Here is a 25,316-nt window from a genome sequence, read left to right as displayed (position 1 = left end):
ACTAATAATTACCATCTGACTCCCCAAAGCTGGACCAGTATGGACAAGGCACAAGTCAGGAGCGCAATGTAATACTCTTGCGTTGTAATTGTAATACGTTGCATTGCATTGTAATTGTAATAATTGCGTTGATGAGTGCAACTCCAAAAACATTCAAGAAGCTCAACAAAATCCTGGATAAAGCAATCTGCTTGATTAACAACCAATCCACTGCCTGCAACATTCACTCCTGCCACCACTGACGCACAATAGCAGCAGTGTGTACCATGTACAACAATGTTCTTCAAACTTTTTTTCCGGGGACCCATTTTTACCAACCGCCAAACCTTCGGGACCCAACCCAGCCGACCTTCGGGACCCAACCTGGCCGACCTTCGCGACCCACGCCGGCCGACCTTTGCGACCCACGCCGGCTGACCTTTGCAACCCACCCCGGCCAACCTGAGCGACCCACCATTTTCTCTTACCTTGTTTGCAGCTGATAAAAATGGAGGAAATGGTTTTGGGTCCCTTTGGCCCTCGTACACGCTCCTCCAATGGAACCTGTTGGATGAAGGTGAAGCCTTCTGGTGTCGGAAAGTATGGAGTCTTCATCTGTCCAAAGTTCTGCATTTTTTTCCGTAACATTTTATTTAATAAAACACCCCCCCGAACATGTAAAAATTTTTTAAATTTTAATTGAATAAAATAAATGAAAAAAAAATGAAATGAATAAACCACCCCCCCGGAACTTGTAAAAATAAATAAAATGAATAAAATAAATGAAAAAACTAAAAAAATAAATGAATAAAATAAATGAATAAACCCCCCCCCCCAAACTTGTAAAACAAAAAGCGACCATTTATAAAAATAACGGCCGCACTGCGCATGAGCGCCCGATCATCGGCGCACATGCGCATAGTTTTGCGCATGCGCGCCTATGATCGTGCATGCTGTTTTTACATAATCGCGGCCATTTTAAAAGCCGGCTGCTGCGCGGTGATTTGCGCGATCGGGAGCGCCGCGAAGGATGCTCCGCGACCCTCCCGACACCCGCTCGTCGCGCCCCCAAGTTTGAAGAACTCTGAGGTACAAGATGCATTGCAGCAAGTCACAAAGGCCCCACCACAGGATTTAGTCCCAGAGTGGATAATTCCAGCCATAGAGTGGGACAAAGGCAGCAGAAAACTGTGGATTGGGAAGATGTTAGGTGGATGGTGGTGTGGGGAGTGGCGATGAACAGAAGGCCAGATTTGAAGGCTATGAAGGAGACTACCTAAGGCACAAAAAGGTTGGAGGGGTGAGGAGAAGAGGCAAGGAGAGATTTGTAGGTTACAGCAAAGATTTTAAATTCGATGTACTGGAGGACTTGTAACCAGCGTTGATTGACAAATAGAAATGCGAGGGCTTGGTGTGGGACAGCGCGTTGGCAATAAACTTTGAACGCATTGGTGCTTCCGTAGGTTTGGCAACCAATGTGTAGTTATTTGAAAACATCTGGTTTAGAGGTCATAAATGCATGATTAAGAGCTTCAATCACAGTGATGGTGAGGTAGAAGAAAAGGCATCCAATGGGAGGAGTATGCAGTTCTGCTAATAGCCAGGAATTGGGATTTGAATTTCAATTCCACGTTGAACAGTCTTGCAGAGCCTGTAATTCAACCCAAATGATACAGCAGGGAGAGGAATAGAGTTGATAACAAGGGAGTGGAAATGTTGGCCAGGGATTTTAATGTGGCAGTTACATATAAAAGTTGATGAGTGACCTGATTTATTTCACACTTACTGTGGTCCAAATGAAGTGTCTTATCAACACATGTATGAATACATATGTATTCTAAAGGGAAAAATTGTACTGCATACTCCCTCGCCCCTCTCTCATTTAATCCCCACCAGCCCAAAAAATAGTGTGGCTGATGTGTTTATGCAAATATTAGACTTAATCTTGGAGAAAATCAAAGTACACAAGTGTTTTAAAAATAGTTGACAGATTTTTGGCTCTGATTTTTTAAAAATGATTAATTTTAATATCCCCAGGATTGAACTCACATTGTGGTGTGAGGCTCTAGTTACATCATCGACCACCACCCACTGTCCACAAAATCAATTTGGAAGAACCTAAAAGGAGATTCGAAGATAAACCATTTTAAATTAGCGTTGCTACAATATTTTGGAAAACCTTTGTCGGGGTCATTTGTAGAATTCTGGACAAATGACAAAATCAGTTTTGTCTCCATAGCAGTACCTTATTTGAAAGGAGTGACAGACAAATGATACATTATGTAATGTTTGTAAGAATTATTTGATCCAAGCATGTGGTTAACATTAGCAAGTGCACATTACTTACCTTGAGATCAAAGGAGTAGGCCATTAGGCCCATCGAGCCTGCTCCACCATTCAATGCAGTCATGGCTGAGTTTCCACTTCAATACCTTATTACCACACTATTCCCAGACCTCTTTAGGCCATTGGTATTTAGAAATCTGTCAATCTCTGCTCGAAACACTCAATGACTGGCCTTCTACAGCCTTCTGGAGTAAAGAATACCAAACATTAACAACCCCTAGTAAAATAATTTCTTCTCATCTCAGTCCTAAGTGGCTTCTCCCTTATTTTGATTTCTGTCCCCTGGTTCTAGATTCCTCAACCAGGGGAAACATCTTGCCTGCATCTACCCTGTCTATCCATTTAAGTATTTTGTAGCTTTCAGTGAGATCACGGGCGTCATTCTCCAACCCTCCGCCGGGTCGGAGAATCGCCGGGGGCTGGCGTGAATCCCGCCCCCGCCGGTTGCCGAAGTCTCCGGCACCGGATATTCGGCGGGGGCGGGAATCGGGCCGCGCCGGTTGGCGGACCCCCCCGCTGGATTCTCCGGCCCGGATGGGCCGAAGTCCCGCCGATAAATTGCCTGTCCCGCCGGCGTGGATTAAACCACCTTTTGAACGGCGGGTCAAGGCGGCGTGGGCGGGCTCCGGGGTCCTGGGGGGGGCGCGGGGTGATCTGGCCCTGGGGGGTGCCCCCACGGTGGCCTGGCCCGCGATCGGGGCCCACCGATCCGCGGGTGGGCCTGTGCCGTGGGGGCACTCTTTCCCTTCCGCCTCCGCCACGGTCTCCACCATGGCCGAGGCGGAAGAGACTCCCTCCACTGCGCATGCGTGGGAAACTGTCAGCGGCCGCTGACGCTCCCGCGCATGCGCCGCCCGGAGATGTCATTTCCGTGCCAGCTGGCGGGGCAACAAAGGCCGTTTCCGCCAGCTGGCGGGGCGGAAATTCCTCCGGCGCCGACCTAGCCCCTCAATGTTGGGGCTCGTCCCCCAAAGATGCAGTGCCCGTCTGATTGGCGCCGTTTTGGGCGCCAGTCGGCGGACATCGCGCCGTTTCGGGAGAATTTCGCCCCAGATCTCATTCTTCGAAACCGTAGAGAGCACAGACCCGGTTTTCCCAATCCCTCCTTATAAGACAGTCCTGACATGCCCCGAAACAAGTCAGGTGAACTTTTGTTGCACTCCCTCTCTGTCAATAATATCCTTTCTGAGGTAAGGGGACCAAAACAGCACACAGTACTCCAGTTGCGGTCTAACTAATCTTCTATACAAGTGAGGCAAGACGTCACTATTCCTGTACACAATCCCTCTTGCGATAAAGGATCACATATTATTAGCTTTCCTAATAGCTTGCTGCACCTGCATGTTAGCCTTCAGTGACTTCTCGACAAGGACACCAAGACCTATTTGCACATCTACACTTTCTAATCTCTCACCATTTAAGAAATACTCTACACATCTGTTCCTCCTACCAAAGTTGGATTACCTCACATTTTTCCACATTATATTCCATCTGCCATGCTCTTGCCCACTCACTAAGTCTGTCCAAATCTCCCTGCAGCCACTTTACATCTTCCTCACAACACACTTTCCCACCTAGCTTTGTGCCATTCGCAAACTTTGAAATATTGAATGCTCAGATTCAAATCATTGACATATATATAGTGAATCGCTGAGACAACTAATCCTTGCTAGTCACAGCCCGCCAATGCAGAAATGACCCATTTGTTCCTACTCTCTGTTTTCTGGCTAAAATCCATACCAGTATATTACTTCCTATACCATGTGCTTTCAATTTGATAACCAACCTCCCATGGGGGAATTTACCTAAAGCCTTCTGAAAATCTAAGCATACTGTCTGGGATTCTCCGACCCCGGCTCCCCGGGGGGAGGCGCGAATCCCACCCCGAAGCCGGCTGCCCTATTCTCCGACGCCGTTTTTTTGGCGCCGGGATTCCCACCATGCCAGTCGGGGGCGTTAACAGTGCCCCCACCCCCCCCCCGGCGATTCTCCGGGGCCCGATGGGCTGAACGACTGTCCATTTTTGGCCAGTTCTGCCGGCGTGAATTATTCACCTCACGCACGGCGGGACCTGGCAGGGGGCAGACCTGGGGGGGGGGGGATACGACCACCGGGGGGGGGGTCCCCATGATGGCCTGGCCCACGAGCGGGGCCTATCGATCTGCGGGTGGGCTTGTTCCGTGGGGAACTTCTTTCCTCCACGCTGGGCCCCTGTAGGGCTCTGCCATATTGCCCGGGGGCTGGCGCGGAGAAGAGACCCCCCGCGCATGCACGGAAATACGCAGGCTGGTCTGAGCATGCGCAAGATCACGCCGGCCGTTCCGCACATGCGCGAACTCGCGCCAGCCCTTTGGAGCCGGCTGGAGCGGCGCCAACCCCTCTGGCATCCACCTAGCCCCCTAGAAAGGTGAGAATTCCTCACCTTGGGGGGCTTTTGATGCCGGAGTCGTTGGTGCCGGTTTTCCCGCCGGCGTGGGGACATAACCCCATTTTCAGAGAATCCCGTCCACTATGTCCACAAACTCCTTTATCGATTCTGTTAATACCATCCTCAAAAAGCTGCAATAGATTTATCAAACATGATTTCCCATTCATAAACCTGTGCTGACTATGCTCAGTCAGATCATGAACATCCAAGTGTCCATTTACCACATCCTTTGGAATAGATTATAGCATTTTTCTTACTATTGATGCACACTATTTTCTCTCGCCCTCCCTTGTTTGATAATGGAGTGACATTTGCTACCTTCCAATCTGCAGGAACAGTTCCAGAATCAATAGAATTTTAGAAGATGATCTCCAAAGCATACACTATGTCCTAGGCTACTGCATTCAAACATACTGACATGTAGACTATCAGATCCAGGAGACTTATCAAACTTCAGTCCCATTCATTTCTCAAATGCAACCTTCAAATCCACATTCTCCCTCGTCCCTTGCATCTCTAATACTAGAAACATAGAAAATAGGAGAAGGATGAGGCCATTCAGCCTGCTCCCTCATTCATTCTGATCATGCTTGATCATCCAACTCAAAACCTGTTCCAGCTATACCCCATATCCTTTGATCTCTTTAGCTCCAAGAGTCATATCTAATTATTTATTTCTCAGCCATTTCTCTATTCCCCATTGTAAATTCTCCTGACTCTGCCTGTAATGGACCCACATTTGTCTTTGCCAAACATTTTATTTTTCTGTACCTATAGAAACTTCTACTGTCCATTTTTATGTTTTTGCTAGTTTACATTCATATTCTATTCTCCCTTTCTTTAACAGTTCCTTGGTCTTCTTTTTCTGTAGATAGGCCTTTTTGTGATCATATACAATCCTGACTGTACTTTGTTGTCCATGTGTTCATGATTTCCTGACTTTGGTTTTGGGTTTTTTTGCTTTGAAGGAATGTATAATTGCTGTAAACTATGTGATAATTCTTTAAAAACTATACATTGCCTGTGTACTGTCACACCTTTTAATGTAATTTCCCAATCCACCTCAGCCAGTTTGCCCCTTCATAATTTCCTTTATTCAAATTTAACACCCTGGCTTCACATCAAACTACCTCACTTTCAAACTGTAAAATTCTATTATATTATGGTCACTCATCTCGAGAGATTCTTTTACAAGAAGATTATTAATTTGTCCTTTCGCGTTGCAGAACACTAGATCTAAAGGAGCCTGCTCTCTAATCGGTTCTTCAACATACCCCTCGAGAAAACCATCTCTAACACACTCCAGAAACTCATACTCCACAGCATCAATGCTCATTAGATTTATCCAGTCTATATGCAGATTGAAGTCACCCATGTTTACTGTGTTATCCATGCTACATATTTCTATAATTTCATGATTAATACCATGGCCAACGCTACCGCTACTGTTTGGTGGCCCATAAACAATTCCTACCAATGTATGTGCCCCTGCTGTTTTGTAGCTCCACAAACTAATTCCACATGTTGTTCTTCTGTTCTGAGATTCTGAGAATGTGGTGATGCTCCTCTCCTCTAATCACTGCAGTACTTGTGATGTTAGCCCTGTCACAATAGTGTTCGATAGGGAATTCCAGGATATTAATATTCCAGCAACAATGAAGGCATATATACCTATGCGTCCAAATTGGGATGTGGTGTAACTTGACAGTATTGCTGTACTCACGCTATTGGTGTTATCGTCCTTCTCAGTGGCAGAGGACATCACCTTACACCTGTTGTAAATTGGTTGATAATGATCATGGGGACTGAATCCATCTTTCTGATTGTTTTTTAGTTAATGAATGAAGAATGAGCAATAGAAGTGATCTGGGGTGAGAAAAGGAGTCCTTCAAGAAACAGATCACTTCTACTGCTCATTCTTCATTCCTTGACGTTGAACGTGCAAGAAGCTAGTTTGATCATGGGAAGTATTACAGCTGAGGTAGATTCTGCCGTTACCTGATGGGTGCATATACAGTCACTTTGTCTTTTTCTTTATTCTTTCACAGGATGTTGGTGTCACAATCTAGACTAGCATTTATTACCCATCCCTAATTTCCTTGAGGAGGTTCTGGTGAGCTATGGTCTTAAACCACTGCACTCCACAATACATACATCCATGGTGCTGTTAGGAAGGGAGTTCCAGGCTTTTCACCCAGTTACAGTGAAGGACTAGCGATATAGTTCCAAGTCAGGATGGTGTGTGACTTGATGGGGAACTTGAAAGCTGGTGGTGTTCCCATGTGTCTGTTGCCTTTGTCCTTCTAGGTTATAGATGTCATGAGTTTTGAAGGTGCTGTGGAAGGAGCCTTGGAGTTGCTGCATTGCATTTTGTAGATGGTACACATTGCTGCCACTGCATCGGTGGTGGAGGGTATGAATGTTAAAGGTGGTGGAGAGATGTCAAATAGTGGGCTTCTTTGTCCTAGATAGAGTCAAGCTTCTTGAATTTTGTTGGAGCTCCATTCATCCAGGCAAGTGGAGAACATTCCATCACAATCTTGACTTGTGCCTTGTAGATTGTGGACAGGCTTTAGAGCGTCAGGAGGTGAGTTTCAGACCTTGGAATTCCTAGCGTCTGACCTGCTCTTGTAGCCACAGTATTTATATGACTGGTCCAGTTCAGTTTCCGGTCAGTGGTACCCTCGGATCTGGGGATAATGCCTTGAATGTCAAGTGAAGATGGTTAGATTCTCTCTTGTTGGAGATGATCATTGCCTGGCATTTATGTGACAAAATTGTTACTTTCCACTCATCAGCCCAAGCCTGAATGCTGTCCGAGTCTTGCTGCATTTGCTTCAGTATCTGAAGAGATGCCAGTGATGCTGAACATTGTAAAATCATCAAAAAACATCCTCATTTCTGACCTTATGATGGAGGGAATGTCATTGATGAAGCAGCTGAAGATGGTTGGACCTGGAATATTACCTTGAGGAACTCCTGCAGTGATGTCCTAGGACTGAGATGATTGACCTTTAACAACCACAAATATCTTCCTTTATGTTGGGACTACAACCAATGGAGAAGTTTCCACCCTTATTCCTATTGACTCTATGTTGCTATTGCTCCCTGATGCCATAATCAGTCAAATACTGCTTTGACGTCAAGGGCAGTCATGCTCAACTCACCTCTGGAGTTCAGCTCTTTGGTCCATGTTTATACCAAGGCTGGGATGAGGCCAGGAGCTGTGTGGCCCTGGCAGGTTTTTGCTCAGTAAATGTCACTTGACAATACTGTTGACGACACCCACCATCACTTTACTGATGATTGGGAGTAGACTGATGGGCTGGTAATTGGCCAGGTGATGTGTCCTGCTTTTTGTGGATTGGGCATACCTGGGCAATGTTCCATATTACCAGATAGATGCCAGTATCATAGCTGTACTGAAACAGCTTGGCGAGCAGCACTGTTAGTTCTAGAGTACAAGTCTTCAGGACTATTGCCGAAAGGGCTGGTTGAGCTCAGTGAGCTAGACAGCTGGTTTGTGATGCAGAACAAGGCCAGCAGCGCTGGTTCAATTCCCGTACCAGCTTACTCGAACAGGCGCCGGAATGTGGCGACTAGGGACTTTTCACAGTAACTTCATACTTGTGACAATAATAAATATTATTAGTATTAGAATGTTGCCAGGGCCCAAAGCCTATGCAATATCCATTGCCTTCAGCTGTTTCTTGATGTCACATGGAGCAAATCGAATTTGCTGAAGGCTCGCACCTGTGATGAAGGGGATCTACGGAGGAGGCACTTCTGGCAGAAGATGGTTGCAAATGCTTCAGCCTTGTCTTTGCACTGAATTGCAGGGCCGCCCCATCATTGAGGATGGGGAAATTTGTGGAGCTTCCTCTTCCTGTTAGCTGTTTAATTGTCCATCCCAATTCACAACTGGGTGTGGCAGGATGGCAAAGCTTAGATCTGATCCGATGGTTGTGGGATCGCTTAACTCTATTTATGACATGCTGTTCTGCTGCCTGGCATGCAATGTATTGTAGCTTCGCCAGGTTAACACCTCTTTTTTAGTATGCAGGGTGCTACTCCTGGAATGCCCTCTTGCTTCAATCAGGGTTGATCCCTCAGCTTGATCTGCCTGGCCATGAGGCCACAGATTGTAATTGTGTACAATCCTGCTGCTGTTGATGGCCCACTGTGCCACATGGAAACCCAGTTTTGAGTTACTAGATCTGTGTGAAATTTATCCCATTTAGTAGTACCACACAACACAATGGAGGGTATTGTCTCCACAAGGACTGTGCACTTACCAGTACTGTCACAGACAGATAAATCTTCAACATATAGATTGGTGAGGATGGGGTCAAATATGTTTTTTGAAGGGACAGGAATGGTGGTGGTAGTGTTTGGGACATTGTTTGTAAGGTAAGATTCCATAAGTATGACTACATGAGATTGTAGCAAGACTAGTTACTGGGACTCATCTCCCAATTTTACCACAAGCCCCAAATATTAGCAAGGAGAATTTTGTAGGGTCGAAAACCACGGTGTGTCATTGTCGTTTGCAGTGCCTAGGTCATTACTGGATGGCCATTCGGTTTCATTCCTTTTAGACTTCGCAGAGGTTTGATACAACTGATTGGCTTGCTAGGCCATTTGAGAGGACAGTTAAGGGTCAAGCACATTGCCATCTGGAATTGTATGTGGCCCTGACCAGGTAAGGACAGAGGATTCCTTTCCTAAAAGACCTTAGTGAACCAGATAGGTTTTTATAACATTTGGAAATGGTTTCATGGCTATCATTGCTAAAGCTAGCTTTTAATTCCAGATTTAATATTTGAATTTAAATTCCACAAGCCGCCGTGGCTGGATTTGAACTCATGTCCCCAGGACATCAGCCTAGGCTTCTGGATTACTAGTCCAGTGATATTGCCACTACACCTCTGCATACCATTTCAGTGGTATTCAATGAATAATTGCGAGGAAGGATATTAGTTCCGATGATGTGGAATCTGTGTGGGTAGAACTGAAAAACTCCAAGGAGCAAAAAAGTTAGCGAGGGTTGTGTATAGACCCCAAACTGTCGTGCTGATGTTGGAAATGGCATTCAACAGGAAATTAGCGACGTATGCAATAAAGGAATATCTGTAATTATGGGTGACTTTAATCTACATGTATATTGGGAAAATCAAATTAGTAACAATACCATAGAGGAGGAATTCCCAAAGTGTATACAAGATGGTTTTCTGGACCAATACCTTGAGGAACCAACTAATGAACAGGCCATCCTATCCACCTGGAATATTGTGTGCAGTTTTGGTCTCCTTATCTGAGGAAGGATGTTAGTGCTATAGAGGGAGTGCAGTGAAGGTTTACCAGGCTGATTCTTGGGGTGGCGGGACTGACGTATGAAGAGAGATTGAGTCGGTTAGGATTATATTTGCTGGAGTTTTGAAGAATGAAGGGGAGTCTCATAGAGACTTATAAAATTCTAACAGGACTAGACAGGGTAGATGCAGGAAGGATGTTCCCGATGGCCGGGGAGCCCAGAACTGATTGATTGATTGATTTATTGTCACATGTACTCAAGTACAGTGGAAAGTATTTTTCTGTGGCCAAGGGAACGTACACAGTAGACAAAAAGAATAATCGACAGATTACATCGCCAAATAGTACATCGACTAACAGTGATTGGTTACAATCTAAGGATACGGGGCAATCCATTTTGGAATGAGATGAGGAGAACTTTCTTCACCCAGAGAGTGGTAAGCCTGTGGAGTTCACGACAACAGAAAGCAGATGAGGCCAAAACATTGTTTTCAAGAAGGAGTTAGATGTCACTCCTGGAGCTAAAGGTATCAAAGAATAAGGGGGAAAGTGGGAACAGGTTACTAAGTTGGATGATAGGCCATGATCATAATTAATGGCAGAGCAGGCCTTAAGGGCCGATTGGCTCACCAGTACTATTGCTCCTATTTTCTATGTTTAATAGTGCAAGACAAAGAATTTGTCCTCCCTCCCTGGACCATGATATGTGATCTCAACCCAACTATTTGTGGCTTTTCTTTGTTATTGAGACGTGAGTGTTTCTGGCAAGGAAAGCACTTATTGCACATCCCTAATTGCCCTTGAGAGGTTGGTGTTGAGCCACCTTTCTTGAACCGCTGCAGTCCATATGATGTAGGTACACCCACAATGCTGTTACATAGTGAGTTTCTGGATGGAAAGATGAATAAACGGTGATATGCGTCCAAGTCAGGATCGTGCGTGGCTGGAGGGGAACTTGCAGGTGGTGGTGTTCCCATGCATCTGCTGTCCTTGCCCTGATGGGTGGTAGAGGACCAAGTTTTGGAAGGTGCTGTCAAAGGAGCCTTGATGAATTGCTGCAGTGCATCTTGTCGATGGTACACACTGCTGGCACTGTGCGTCGGTGGTGAAGGGGGTGAATGTTATGGATGGGGTGCCAGTCAAGCGGGCTGCTTTGTCTTGGATGGTATTGAGCATCCTGAGTGTTTTTGGAGCTGCACTCAAAAGAACAAAGAAAAGTACAGCACAGGAATAGGCCCTTCGGCCCTCTAAGCATATGCAGATCATGATGCGAACTTAAAAAAAAGCTCTGCCCTTTCTCGGTCCGATTCCTCTATTTCCTCCCCATTCATGTACCTATCTAGATGCCACTTAAATGTTGCTAATGTGCCTGATTTCACCACATCCTCTGGCAGCGCGTTCCAGGTACCCACCACTCTGCGTGAAAAACTTACCCTGCTCATTAAAGTGTTGGGTACTTTGCTACACAGACGAACCAACACAGTTGCGGATGGTACAACTCAGTTTTATTTCAAACATCTATTTACAGAGGTAAACTGTTTTCTGAGGTTCGATCATAACCCTTGAATCTGTGGACCTATTCCTAATTCTATCTTGTAGTGGCACTCAGCACATGGTGGATGTCTGAGTGGCTTGCTATGAGCTCTGTGCCCTGAGCTGTCTCCTGCTCGAGTGCCCAGGAAGTGTCGTGTTCCCTGTTTTGTACTGTGTATGCTCTTGCCTGTGATTGGCTGTTGTGTTGTGTGTGTGTTGATTAGTCCGTTGATCTGTCCATAAGTATGTATGTATGTATGTGCTATGATGTTTACTTGAATATCATGACATCCCCCCTTTTTTACAAGAACATGTGCCTATGTGGTCATAAATAGAGATGTGTACTGAGTGTAGCTAAATGTGTGTGTGTGCAATATCTACAGCATGTACATGGGGCTAAACTATATACAAGGGGCGATGTCGGGTGTGACATAACAACGAGGTTGTACCATAAACAAAGAATGGGGAAATGTTGAACGACAAAACGAATTCCTGTAACGATAAGAACAGAAAGATATTAACACAGTGGTAGTATGAGTTCAATGTACAAACAGTCTCATAAGTCCAGTCTAGTAGGTGGGCGACGAATTTGGGTTGACCGTTAGGGCGGCACACCATTCATCACCCGGATTGACAGTGTTAACTTCCATTGGCTGGTGGGTCCTGGCTGGAGACATTCGGTTCCCATCAATGACCACAACACGGAAGGCGTCTGTGTCACTGGTCCGGATATCGTCTGGGCACGACTCGTAGTAAGGAGGCTGAATGGTCCGCACGTCCCTGCGAGGTTGTCGGAGTTGGGGAACATTGGCAGTTTGAGCCGCTCAACAGCAGGTAGCGTAGTGGCCCACCTTGCCACAGCGGAGGCATTGTCGGGTTCTTGCAGGACATTGCCGCTTTAAATGTGCGGCTCCACAGTTACCGCACGTCCTGACGTCATGGCGTTTGTTGCGCCACCGCGCATGCGCAGTTCGGTCTTGCGTCGAGCGCTTCTGCGCATCACGCTCCTCAGTGTTGCTGTCGTTTTTGGCGCGCAGAAGCGCGGGAGGCCTCGAAAAGCGCGCAAAATGGCCGCCCTCGTCCGGGCCGAGGGCCGGGAGGAACTCGATCGCCTGGACCCGTTCGGCCTCGTAGGACGCCTGCCTCGCCGATCCGGCCGCGTAGGACCCCTGCCGCGCCGATTCGGCCGCCTGAAATTGGGTATAGCGGCTAGTCGAGTTTTCGTGCAGGACACAGGCTTCGATTGCGGAGGCTAAGGTGAGGCCTTTAATTTTTAAGAGCTGTTGGCGTAGGGTGCCCGAGGTGACCCCAAAAACGATCTGGTCCCGAATCATGGAATCAGAGGTGGTGTCATAACCGCAGGACTGCGTGAGGATACGGAGATGCGTAGGGAATGACTGAGAGGGCTCATCCTTACCTTGCAGGCGTTGCTGGAAGAGATACCTCTCGAAGCTCTCGTTGACCTCGACGTTGAAGCGTTGGTCGAGCTTGAAAAGGACCGTCTTGTATTTGGTCTTGTCCTCACCTTCCGCGAACACCAGGGAGTTGTAGACATGGATGGCGTGTTGACCTGCCGTGGTGAGGAGGATTGCGATCTTTCTGGTGTCCGAGGCGCTCTCCTTTTCGTTGGCTTCCAGAAAGAGCTGGAAGCGCTGTTTGAACAGTTTCCAATTAACGCCGAGGTTTCCAGCGACTTGCAGCGGCTGCGGTGTGTTGACGGTGTCCATGACGCAGGATGGCAGTTTCAGGAGGATTTGTAGGTAGGTACCACAGTTACTCCTGGTACTATGAAGTGTTGGGTACTCTGCTACACAGACGAACCAATACGGTTGCGAATGGTACAACTCAGTTTTATTTCAAACATCTATTTACAGAGGTAAACTGTTTACTGAGGTTCGATCATAACCCTTGAATCTGTGGACCTATTCCTAATTCTATCTTGTAGTGGCACTCAGCACATGGTGGATGTCTGAGTGGCTTGCTATGAGCTCTGTGCCCTGAGCTGTCTCCTGCTCGAGTGTCCAGGAAGTGTCGTGTTCCCTGTTTTGTGCTGTGTATGCTCTTGCCTGTGATTGGCTGTCGTGTTGTGTGTGTGTTGATTGGTCCGTTGATCTGTCCATCAGTATGTATGTATGTATGTGCTATGATGTTTACCTGGATATCATGACACTCATCTCCCTTAAACTTTCCCCTCTCACCTTGAACCTGTGCCCCCTTGTAATTGACACTTCCACCCTTGGAAAAAGCCTCTGACTATCCACCCTGTCTATGCCTCTTAATTTTGTAGCCCTCTCTCAGGTCACCCTTCAGCCTCCGTGTTTCCAGTGAAAACAATCCTAGTTTATTCAACCTCTCCTCAAAGCCAACACCCTCGAGACCAGGCAATACCCTGGTGAACATTTTTTGCGCTCTGTTCAATGCTTCCAAGTCCTTCTGATAATGTGGTGACCAGAACTGCACGCAATACTCCAAATGCGGCCTAACCAAGGTTTTATACACCTGCAACATGATTTCCCAACTCTTGCACTCAATGCCCCTGCTAATGAACGCAAGCATACCATATGCCGTCTTAATCACCTTGGCCACCTGTGCTGCCACTTTTAGGGATCTATGGACCTGCATTTCCAGATCGCTCTATATGTTAATATTCCTAAGGGTTCTACCATTTATAGTATAATTCATACCTGGATTTGATCCTCCAAAATGCATCACCTCGCATTTGTCCAGATTAAATTGCAGAGGTAGATTGGGGGAGACTGTTGGCAGGCAAAGGGACGGCTGGTAAATGGGAGGCTTTTAAAAATGTGTTAACCAGGGTGCAGGGTAAGCACATTCCCTTTAGAGTGAAGGGCAAGGCTGGTAGAAGTAGGGAACCCTGGATGACTCGAGATATTGAGACTCTGGTCAAAAAGTAGAAGGAGACATATGACGTACATAAGCAACTGGGATCAAGTGGATCCTTTGAAGAGTATAGAGATTGTCGAAATAGAGTTAAGAGGGAAATCAGGTGGGCAAAAAGGGGACATGAAATTGATTTGGCAAATAATGCAAGGGAGAATCCAAAGAGATTCTACAGATACTTAAAGGGGAAAAGAGTAACTAGGGACAGAGTAGGGCCTCTTAAGGATCAACAAGGGCATCTATGTGCAGAGCCACAAGAGTTGTGTGAGATCCTGAATGAATATTTCTCATCGGTATTCACGGTGGAGAAAGGCATGGATGTTAGGAAACTAAGGGAAATAAATAGTGATGTCTTGAGAAGTGTGCATATTACAGAGGAGGAGGTGCTGGAAGTCTTAAAGCGCATCAAGGTAGATAAATCCCCGGGACCTGATGAAATGTATCCCAGGATGTTGTGGGAGGCTAGGGAGGAAATTGCGGGTCCCCTAACAGAGATATTTGAATCATCGGCAGCCACAGGTGAGGTGCCTGAAGATCGGAGAGTGGCGAATGTTGTGCCCTTGTTTAAGAAGGGCAGCAGGGAAAAGCCTGGGAACTACAGACCGGTGAGCCTAACGTCTGTAGTAGGTAAGTTGCTAGAAGGTATTCTGAGAGACAGGATCTATGGACCTGCATTTAGAGAGGCAAGGACTGATTCGGGGCAGTCAGCATGGCTTTGTGCGTGGAAAATCATGTCTCACAAATTTGATTGAGTTTTTTGAGGGGGTGACCAAGAAGGTAGATGAGGGCAGTGCAGTAGACGTTGTCTACATGGACTTTAGCAAAGCCTTTGACAAGGTACCACATGGTAGGTTGTTGCAGAAGGTTAATGCTCACGGGATCCAGGGTGAGGTTGCCAATTGGATTCAAAATTGGCTGGACGACAGAAGGGTGGTTGTAGAGGGTTGTTTTTCAAACTGGAGGCCTGTGACCAGTGGTGTGCCTCAGGGATCGGTGCTGGGTCCACTGTTATTTGTGATTTATATTAATGATTTGGATGAGAATTTAGGAGGCATGGTTAGTAAGTTTGCAGATGACACCAAGATTGGTGGCACAGTGGATAGTGAAGAAGGTTATCTAGGATTGCAACGGGATCTTGATCAATTAGGCCAGTGGGCCGACGAATGGCAGATGGAGTTTAATTTAGATAAATGTGAGGTGATGCATTTTGGCAGATCGAATCAGGCCAGGACCTACTCAGTTAATGGTATGGCGTTGGGGAGAGTTATAGAACAAAGAGATCTAGGAGTACAGGTTCATAGCTCCTTGAAGGTGGAGTCGCAGGTGGACAGGGTGGTGAAGAAGGCATTCGGCATGCTTGGTTTCATTGGTCAGAACATTGAATACAGGAGTTGGGACGTCTTGTTGAAGTTGTACAAGACATTGGTACGGCCACACTTGGAATACTGTGTGCAGTTCTGGTCACCCTATTATAGAAAGGATATTATTAAACTGGAAAGAGTACAGAAAAGATTTACTAGGATGTTGCCGGGACTTGATGGTTTGAGTTATAAGGAGAGGCTGGATAGACTGGGACTTTTTTCCCTGGAGCGTAGGAGGCTTAGGGGGTTATCTTATAGAGGTTTATAAAATAATGAGGGGCATAGATAAGGTAGATAGTCAACATCTTTTCCCAAAGGTAGGGGAGTCTAAAACTAGAGGGCATAGGTTTAAGGTGAGAGGGGAGAGATTCAGAAGGGCCCAGAGGGGCAATTTCTTCACTCAGAGGGTAGTGAGTGTCTGGAATGGGCTGCCAGAGGTAGTAGTAGAGGCGGGTACAATTGTGTCTTTTAATAAACATTTAGATAGTTACATGGGTAAGATGGGTATAGAGGGTTATGGGCCAAGTGCGGGCAACTGGGACTAGCTTAATGGTAAAAACTGGGCGGCATGGACTGGTTGGGCCGAAGGGCCTGTTTCCATGCTGTAAACTTCTATGATTCTATGATTCTAAACTCCATCTGCCATCTCTGTGCCCAAGTCTCCAATCTATCTACATCCTGTTGTATCCTCTGACAATCCTCGGCACTATCAGCAACTCCACCAATCTTCGTGACATCCGCAAACTTACTAATCAGACCACCCACATTTTCCTCCAGATCATTTATATATACTGCAAATAACAGAGGTCCCAGCACTGATCCCTGCAGAACACCACTAGCTACAGATCTCCATTCTGAAAAACACCCTTCCACTGCTACTCTCTGTCTTCTGTAACCAAACCAGTTCTGTATCCATCTAGCCAGCCCACCCGAATCCCATGTGATTTTAGTTTTTGTACCAGGCTGCCATGTGGGACCTTGTCAAATGCCTTACTAAAGTCCATATAAACTACATTCACAGCTCTTTCCTCATCAATTTTCTTTGTCAGCTCTTCAAAAAACTCAACCAAGTTGGTGAGACATGATCTTCCCCATACAAAACCATGCTGCCTGTCATGAACTAGTCCATTTCCCTCCAAATGTGCATACACCCTGTCCCTCAGTATCTTTTCCGAAAGTTTCCCCACCATTGATGTCAGGCTCACTGGCCTATAATTAGTTGGATTATCCCTGATCCCTTTCTTAAACAAGGGAACAACATTGGCTATTCTCCAGTGCTCTGGAACCTCACCTGTGGTCACAGAGGATCTGAAGATATCTGTTACGGCCCCAGCTATTTTTCTCCTTGCCTCCCGCAGTAGCCTGGGATAGGTCCCATCTGGCCTGGGGACCTATCTACCCGAATGCAATTTAGGATACTCAACACTTCCTCCTTTTATATATTGACGGTCTCAAGAGCGTTCACACACCTATCCCTGACCTCAACATCCGACACCTATCCCTGACCTCAAAATCCATCATGTCCTTCTCCCTGGTGAAGTACTCATTAAGGATTTCACCCACTTCCTGTGGTTCCACCATAACTTCCCTCCATTGTCCTTGAGTGGGCCTACTCGATCTCTTGCTTCCCTCTTGCTCCTAATATATGTATAAAAAGACTTGGGATTCTCCTTGACCCTGTTTGCTAAACACAGTTCATGGCCCCTTTTAGCCTTCCTAATTCCACGTTTAAGTTCCTACTTTTGCTGCACTGCTCAAGCGCTTCATCCAGGAAAGTGGAGAGTATTCCATCACACTCCTGTCTTTTGCCTTGTAGATGGTGAACGGGCTTTGGGGAGTCAGCAGGTGAATTAGCTGCCACAGAATGCCCAGCCTTTGGCCTGTTCTTGTAGCCACAGTATTTTTAAGGCTAGGTTGGTTAAGTTTCTGGTCAATGGTATTTCTAGTAATTTGTTGCTCTGGCTTAGATCTGCTGACACTGCAGCAGCTAGCGATCAAACCTGGGACTGTCTCGATATATTGATTTATCCACTGAACTACGAGCAGAGGCTTCAGTTACCGACTCATGACTGATGTTGATGTTTTTCCAGGTCGTTGTGTTGAAGAGGTCTCTAGGAGTCGGCTATGCTGCTGTTGACAACCCAGTCTTCTACAAACCCAACACTGCTATGTTGTTGGGTGATGCAAAGAAGTCGTGTGATGCCCTGTATGCAAAAATGAAAGAATCAGCTGGACCCAGCTAAATGCAACAAAATGTTTGGCAGCTAAGGCTTTAAAGTAAGCTGCATTGATCAGAAGCAAATGGCTCAAAGTAACTAAATTGTTGGATCTGGAGGATTTTAAAGGAAAAGATGGTGTACACCCGTATTTGTGTGGCACAGTGGTTAGCACTGCTGCCTCACAGCACCAGGGACCGGGGTTCAATTCGGCCTTGGCTGTCTGTGTGGAGCTTGTATGTTTTCCCTGCGTCTATGTGGGTTTCCTCCGGGTGCTCCAGTTTCCTCTCACAGTCCAAAGATGTGCAGATTAGGTGGATTGACCATGCTAAATTGTCCCTTAGTGTCCAGGGATGTGCAAGTTAGGTTATGGGGTCATGTTATATGGGTATAGGCTGGAGTGGATCAGTGCAGCCTCAATGGGCCCAATGGCTTCCTTATGCACTGTAGGGATTCTATGATTCTGTGATTTGGATTGATTGCTTGCCTTGTTTTTATGTACTTTTATACTGGTTTCAAAATTGTTAGCACACTGTACAGCATTATACCCATTGGAAATTAAATTTGCTGACTTTGGATCAAGGAAAATAGTTGCTCACAATGTATTTTTCGTAGCTGTGTGATGAGGCATGGGGCAGGTGAATTTTTATCTTGAAGTTGCTGTACTAAACAACATGCATGTTTCTGGTTGCCTCTGTTAATAGAGAAAGCATATGATGTGGACTATATAATGTGCCCCTTGTTATGAAGTCCCCCTTGTAAAGCCGCCAAAGAAGATTTGCTCTACAATATATTAAATACTCCTAGGCCAGCAATTATTCAATAGCAAAATTTCAACATTTGGAATATGCACAACTGAATAAATATTGTCAGTAAGCCAAAATGTGTTCAACAAACCACATGCTTCAAAACAGTCATTTCTTTTCATAGAAATGTCAGCCAGCGAAATAATAGAAACATCTTTTTATATTGCATTGAAAAACTTTGCGCCAGATATTCTACCGTATATATACTGATAAAATGGACTTTAATTTTCAATTGATTACAAATGTTATCAAAGATGTGACATTGCTGCAGTGGAAAACAGCCAACAGGCTGTAAAACGATGGACCATATTGTGTGTATTGTGCAAAAGCAAGAGACAACAAATGACTGTTGTGTCAGATTAGTGTGGAATCTACAATAACTCTTTTTATGAAGGATTTTGTGGAACTTGTAAAATAACAATGAAGCAATATGTTTACATAACCTACATATTGGGACCACCTCAAAAATCTTTTTGAAAGGCTAATTTTAAATAGTTTTCTATCTACCTCTTAAGTTTCTGACTGGATCAATTCACATTGCTCAACTGTTATTGATCAGTGGCAATAGTGCTTTATGAAGGCCGTTTTTAAATTGAATTCTGCCACATAAGAACAACAATGATTTGGCTTATTAGCCATTGTACTCAGTTCCATTCAGTTATATTTTTAATTTTGGGTTGTAAGGTCCATCAAACAGTAAAACTGGCAGCCAGTTTTAATTAGTGCGTTGTGCTGTTCACTTGGTTCTGTGGTCAGATCACAGAATAGTTTACAGTACAGGGCATTGTATAACAAATCTATTCCAAAAATCAATTGGGGGGTGGAAGGGCAAAATTTCATGCAACAAAATGTAACATTCACAATTATTTATGTAAAGGTTTCAGTGCTTAGAACTTTAGATCATTTTGGCTGTAAAATACTTGGTTATGTAAACATAGGTGTAAAGGTGCTACATGTTGTTCCAAGTTATGTTTGCCTACAATGGACCCACATTCTTAAATTTTTAAATAAAGGAAATTGAATTTTCTATTTTGCAGATTAAAGTCAGCGTGCTCCCGAATAAGAAACCAACAGGAGTCTTTACATTGGGCTCATCAAAGAAAATAGTTTAATAAAGAACTTGACCAAACTGTCCAGCTAGTGTTTGTTTTCATTTAAACAGATTAATAACTGTTGAAACACCATTAATGATCTTTACGAATGTAATTTGTTTAATAAGCATTTTAATCATATGGAAGATTAAAGTCAACATTTCAAAGAAGTGGTTGGTGTGGTAAGGTTTGAAGACTGGCCTCTGGGCTACGGTCCAGTACAGACAAGTAGGTTCAAGGCTTTGTATTTGGCTGTGGAGGGTCCCCTGTGAAATTAAGAGTGCAGGAGTTTACAGCACAAATCTGCCCACACAGTCATAATTTTCACTTTATTACCAGGGTGATCGGAATACTTAGCACTGAAGCTGCTTTGTAAAAATAAATCATATTTTTATGTTCTACGCAAGGCAGTGACCCTTTCCTATGCTTTGATTCCATGAACACTAGGCACCTATGGGTACCTCACTGCTATCGCTGTTGTTCACTGATCAATCTTTGCAGCGACTCTTGGCTGCCCATTTGATCACAGCTGAGAACTGAGACGAGTTTTCTGATATCACATGTTTTTTTGTCCCCTTTTTTCTGCTCCTCAGCTAGGATAATGACCATGGCTGGGAAGTTTTACTACCTCAGTCACCGCTCCTGCCCATCCCCAACCCATCAGCTATGAGGTGAATTGTGGTGCCACTATTGCTGCCCCTGCAATTTTAGCTAATGCAGTTGAGACTAGTGATTGCTCCTCGGACCTTTGTGATCCTTTATCCACTGCAAATGCTCCGGTCCATTGGGGAATCTTTGAATACTGGTTTAGATAAAACAAACTGATGGAAAGACAGCAACCTGACCTGGGTGATCCTTGTAACATCTGAAAATACTAAAATTATATTCCTGTCTTGAAGTAGCTCCATTTTAAACTATATAATATGCTGGCTAACTTTGTGTACATAGGGAGGGATGGGTTAATCCTTATATTTGCCTTACTGTGGCTGTCCAGTGCGATGTTTTTGCAGTCGCTGTCGTACGTTCAGTTACTGAGAGCTGGGCCTGTTGGCAACATATATTCAGAACCTTTGTGTCATATTTGTTCCCAGGGTCAGCTTCCGAGCACTTCGCTGTGCCATGACAAAGATCTGTGCCATCCCTGTAACATTGCCTATCTCTGCCGTGCTTTAGCTCATCTGCTGCCAAAACCCTCATCCATGCCTTTGTCACCTCGACTTGTCTACTTTTTAAAAAATTCATGGCATGCGACCATCATTGGCAATGCCAGCATTTATTGTCCAGCCCTAATTCCCTTTGAGTAGGTGGCAGTGAGCCGCCTTCTTGAACTGCTGAAGTCCACGTGGTGTTGGTACACCCAATTTACTGTTAGGGAGGGAGTTCCAGGATTTTGTGACAGCGACAATGAAAGAACAGAGATATTTTCCAAATCTGAATAGTATGAGCCTTGGGGGGGAACTTGAAGGTGGTCGTGTTCCCATGCATCTTCTGCCCTTGTCTTTCTAGGAGGCAGAGATTTGTGGGGTTGGAAGGTGCTGTCGAAGGAGCTCTAGTGATGTTGCTACAGTTCTTCTTGTATATGGTACTACTGCTACGTCTGTGCAGTGGTGGTGGAGGGAGTGAATGTTTAAATTGGTTAATGGAATGCTGATCGAGTGGGCTGCTTTGTACTCTATTATGTTGAGCTCCTTGAGTGTTGTTGGAGTTGCAAGCAAGTGGAATGTATTCTATCACACTTCCAACTTGAGCCTTGCAGATGGTGGACAGGCTTTGTGGAGTCGTGAGGTGAGTTAACACAGAATAAATATTGGAGGTCTAGCCTCCCTCCCTACAATACCCTTCATAGACTTGAGGTCATCCAGAACCCTGCTACTGCGACCTAACTTGCACAAAGTCCCATTCACTAATTATGCCTGTGCTTGATGATCTACATTGGCCCTGGGTCAAGCAACAAAATATTCTTTTCAAATCCCTCCATAGTATTTTGCTTCAGGATTTGTAATCTCCAGCTCAATAGGCCATCAAGATATCCTCACTCAGCAAATCCTGACTTCTTGAGGTTTTCTGATTCCAATTCTTCCATGATATTGCTCGCCTTGCCTTTACTTGCCTCGGCTCCAAACTCTGGAATCCCCCCTTCAAACCTCTTTGTTACATTCCTTCAAAATTATCTCTGGCAAGCTTTTTGGCCATCTGCCCCACTATTGTTTTACATGGCTCAGTGTCAGGTTTTGTTTTCTCACATTCCTGTGAAACACCTTGGATGTTTTAGTATGGTAAAAGTGCAATATAAATACAAGTTGTAATATGTAGATTTCCATAACCTAAATTGTCAGGCCACTGATGAGTGACTTAATCTTATTAAAAGAATTTTACCTGAGTTGCATTTAATTATACTTCAAATTAATAACTGGAACTTTGTGACTCATTTTTCTACGAAAACTATTGGGTTGAATATTTTGCTTTTTTATCAACCACGGATTGCAGATCTTTGACAATAAATAGATATGTATACCATCCTTTCCTAAAGCCAGCAGTTATTGGACTTTAAGTAACTTTCCAGTGTCAATTTAGTTCAGCTAATGGCACCTTTCTCTCAGACTTCAAAATTATCCAGGCTATTAATTTCAATACCAGGACCCCATCTGCCAGCTCTCATGGAAGTAAAAGGTCCCATGCCACGAATGACAAAAGAGCAAGGAGCTGTACAGGTGTCCCGGCCAACACTCCTCGTTTACCATCAGTAAATACAGATTGGCCTGGAGGTTGAACCAGAAATTACGGCCATTCTGCCAGCATGAAGTTGCATACAAATTCCTGCCAATCTATCAGCATATAGCTGAGTGTGAAATGAATAGAAATTAACGTGATTGGATGGTGTGGTTTGAACATAATTGGAACAGAACCAATGGAGCGAGTGGAGCACTCGAAGGGGGACAATATTTCATCAGCGGTTCTGATGAAAGGTCATCGACCTGAAATGATGGCGGGGATTTTCCGCTCCCGTTCACTCACGTCAGGCGGGTTTGACGACGGGACCTGAAAATATTACGAGAAAGCTAAAATCGCAAACGTCAAACCAGGAAGCGATTGTCACCTCCCCATCAGTGACGGGCTGCGTTTCCCAATGTTCAATGTCAGGAACTTCATCATAATAATGATCATATAATTATCAGGCCGATATGCCGGAATCATCCCCTGGCATGTATTGTGGCACACTTCTGGTATTTTGAAGAGACTTAAGACTTTGATAGGAATAGGAAGGTATTTATTAATAAAGAGTAACTTGGTACCAGGAGGTTTTGCAGCACTAAGCTGCCTTGGAGCACAGCTCCAAGTCCTACATGCTTACTGCAAGATGTATTCTGCTCAAGAGAGGCCTCCACCCTCTGGGATCATCTCTCACTTTTGGTCCCCATTGATCTCTCAAGTCAGGTGGCCCTTTTTGGCAGTACTGTGACAGTCACCACAATCACTACACCTCCCATGTCAAAACATCCATCCATGGCAGCAAGATGTCAGGAAGGTGTTGTAGCCATGTAAAATGGCCACCTGCAAAGGACCATGGGAATTGTGGTCAATTTGCGACACAGACAAGTACACAACCTCTGTGTATTGCGCAAAGAAACCAAACTTGGCTGAAACTTGTATCCATTAAAATTCAATCAACATTTCCCCCAGGACAATAGAGTTTGAATCAAGGAGTTACAACAGTAGCGACTAACCGGTGCCACCCCCCCTTATTTGGAAAGGCCTACGTGCCTGGGACAATGATAGCTAGGACCTGCCTACCTATCGAGGTATCCGCCCCCTAATTGGCTGAGATCGATGAGGGTGATCGAGAACTCTATCGATCCATTGGACCTGGAGTAAGGACCGCCCAAAATGGCGCGAATGAGACAAAGGATAAAAAGCCATGCGCACTAGAGATCGGTCTCTTTTGGGACCAGCCTGTGTGCGACCAACTGCAGCAGAACAACCAAGTTCAAGGACCTGCGACCATTTCTGAAGGACGAGGCCAGTTAAGACGAACCCAACCACTTCCGAACCAACCACATGGACCCGGATAAAGGCCTTATCTCGTACAGTGCCGGTCACTCGAAGTTAAGTAAAGGTCATCTTAGTCGTTAGGTGTAGTTTAGTGCGGAGCCACGTGTGTTATTGCATAGAGATACAAGTCTTGTGTTATTAATAAACTGTGTTTTTGAACTAACATGTTGGTTGTGTGGTCATTTGGTCGATATAAGAAACAGCTTGTGGTTCACCCCAAAGTAAAGAAGGCAACAGTGTGAAGCACGACTGGTGTCAGAAGGCATGCACCTGGAAAGCAGTAATTCCAAGGGAGCTTGGAGATGAGTACAATGCTCAAGGGGAGAGGGCCCTGTCTGAGTAGTGCCAGCTTGATGCTAGGGTTGTGCCAGCTTGGTGCCATGCTTGTGTTGCAGGATTGCCAGGTGGGTGCACTTGGTGAAGACGGTTCCAGATTTGTTAGCTGTGCATAGGGGTGGCCTTTAAAAATTGCGCTAGATCATCGAGTGCCTGATTTTATGAGTTGCTGGTGGGGAGAGCAAATCAGAGGCCACCCACTAGTGATACTTCGTTGAACCCGTTAATTTGTTTTTGTTGGGCAGCACAGTGGCGCAGTGGGTTAGCCCTGCTGCCTCACGGTGCCGATGTCCCATGTTCGATCCCAGCTCTGGGTCACTGTCCATGTGGAGTGTGGTGGTCTCTGTAGAGGTATTACGGTACCTGGTAATGCTGGAACACCATTGGTAGATATTGTATGTTTACCATTGGTCAAACTGTATGGTAGCTCCGCCCTGCTAGGTGGGGTATAAGAGCCCGTGCCGCCCCAGCAGCCTTCATTCTGTACCTGAGCTACTGGGGGAAACATTTAGCTTATTAAAGCCTTCAGTTGGCCTACAACCTCGCTTTAGTGGTCATTGATTGTGCATCAATTTAATAAGCTAGATTTAAAAGGATGGAGCTCCGAATCAAGCCGGAGTGTCTGCAACTCAGACCCCATGCGACGAACTCAGCGGCAATCTTCAAGCACAAGGCTGGCATTTTTTAAAGGATATCGCGGAACGGCGGAAAACACACCCACGGGAGAACAGAAAATGCAAGTCCTGCACTCAAGGGTGAATCCAGAAATTTACACCCTCATCGAGGAAGCGGAAGACTTCGATGCAGCAATAGAGCTGCTAAAAGAACATTATATCCGCCCAGTAAACCAGGTCTACGCCTGACATCAGCTAGCAACGAGATGACAAATCCCTGAGGAATCGCTGGAAGAATTCTACCGTGCACTCCTGGTGTTGGGGAGAAATTGCAGCTGCCCG

General features: G+C 45.4%; 1 protein-coding gene across 2 annotated transcripts in view; it reads left to right on the top strand.

The window, feature by feature from the left end:
- The window catches only part of LOC140409045 (NAD(P) transhydrogenase, mitochondrial-like), a 343,808-nt gene extending 323,793 nt beyond the window's left edge, over positions 1 to 20,015 (top strand). Inside the window, exons 22-23 of one of the 2 annotated variants that reach the window (XM_072497084.1) lie at positions 17,952 to 18,138; positions 19,921 to 20,015. In XM_072497084.1, coding sequence (XP_072353185.1) covers positions 17,952 to 18,104 — 153 coding nt within the window. In that variant the 3' untranslated portion in view covers positions 18,105 to 18,138; positions 19,921 to 20,015. The remainder of the gene's footprint in view (positions 1 to 17,951; positions 18,139 to 19,920) is intronic. The other variant, XM_072497085.1, reaches the window with a different exon arrangement.
- Positions 20,016 to 25,316: the final 5,301 nt, after the last annotated feature.

Source organism: Scyliorhinus torazame, chromosome 3 (assembly GCF_047496885.1).
Source record: "Scyliorhinus torazame isolate Kashiwa2021f chromosome 3, sScyTor2.1, whole genome shotgun sequence".
Taxonomy (NCBI): Eukaryota; Metazoa; Chordata; class Chondrichthyes; order Carcharhiniformes; family Scyliorhinidae; genus Scyliorhinus; species Scyliorhinus torazame.
Note: the sequence above shows the minus strand (reverse complement) of the source record. Positions and strands in the feature narration are given on the sequence as shown.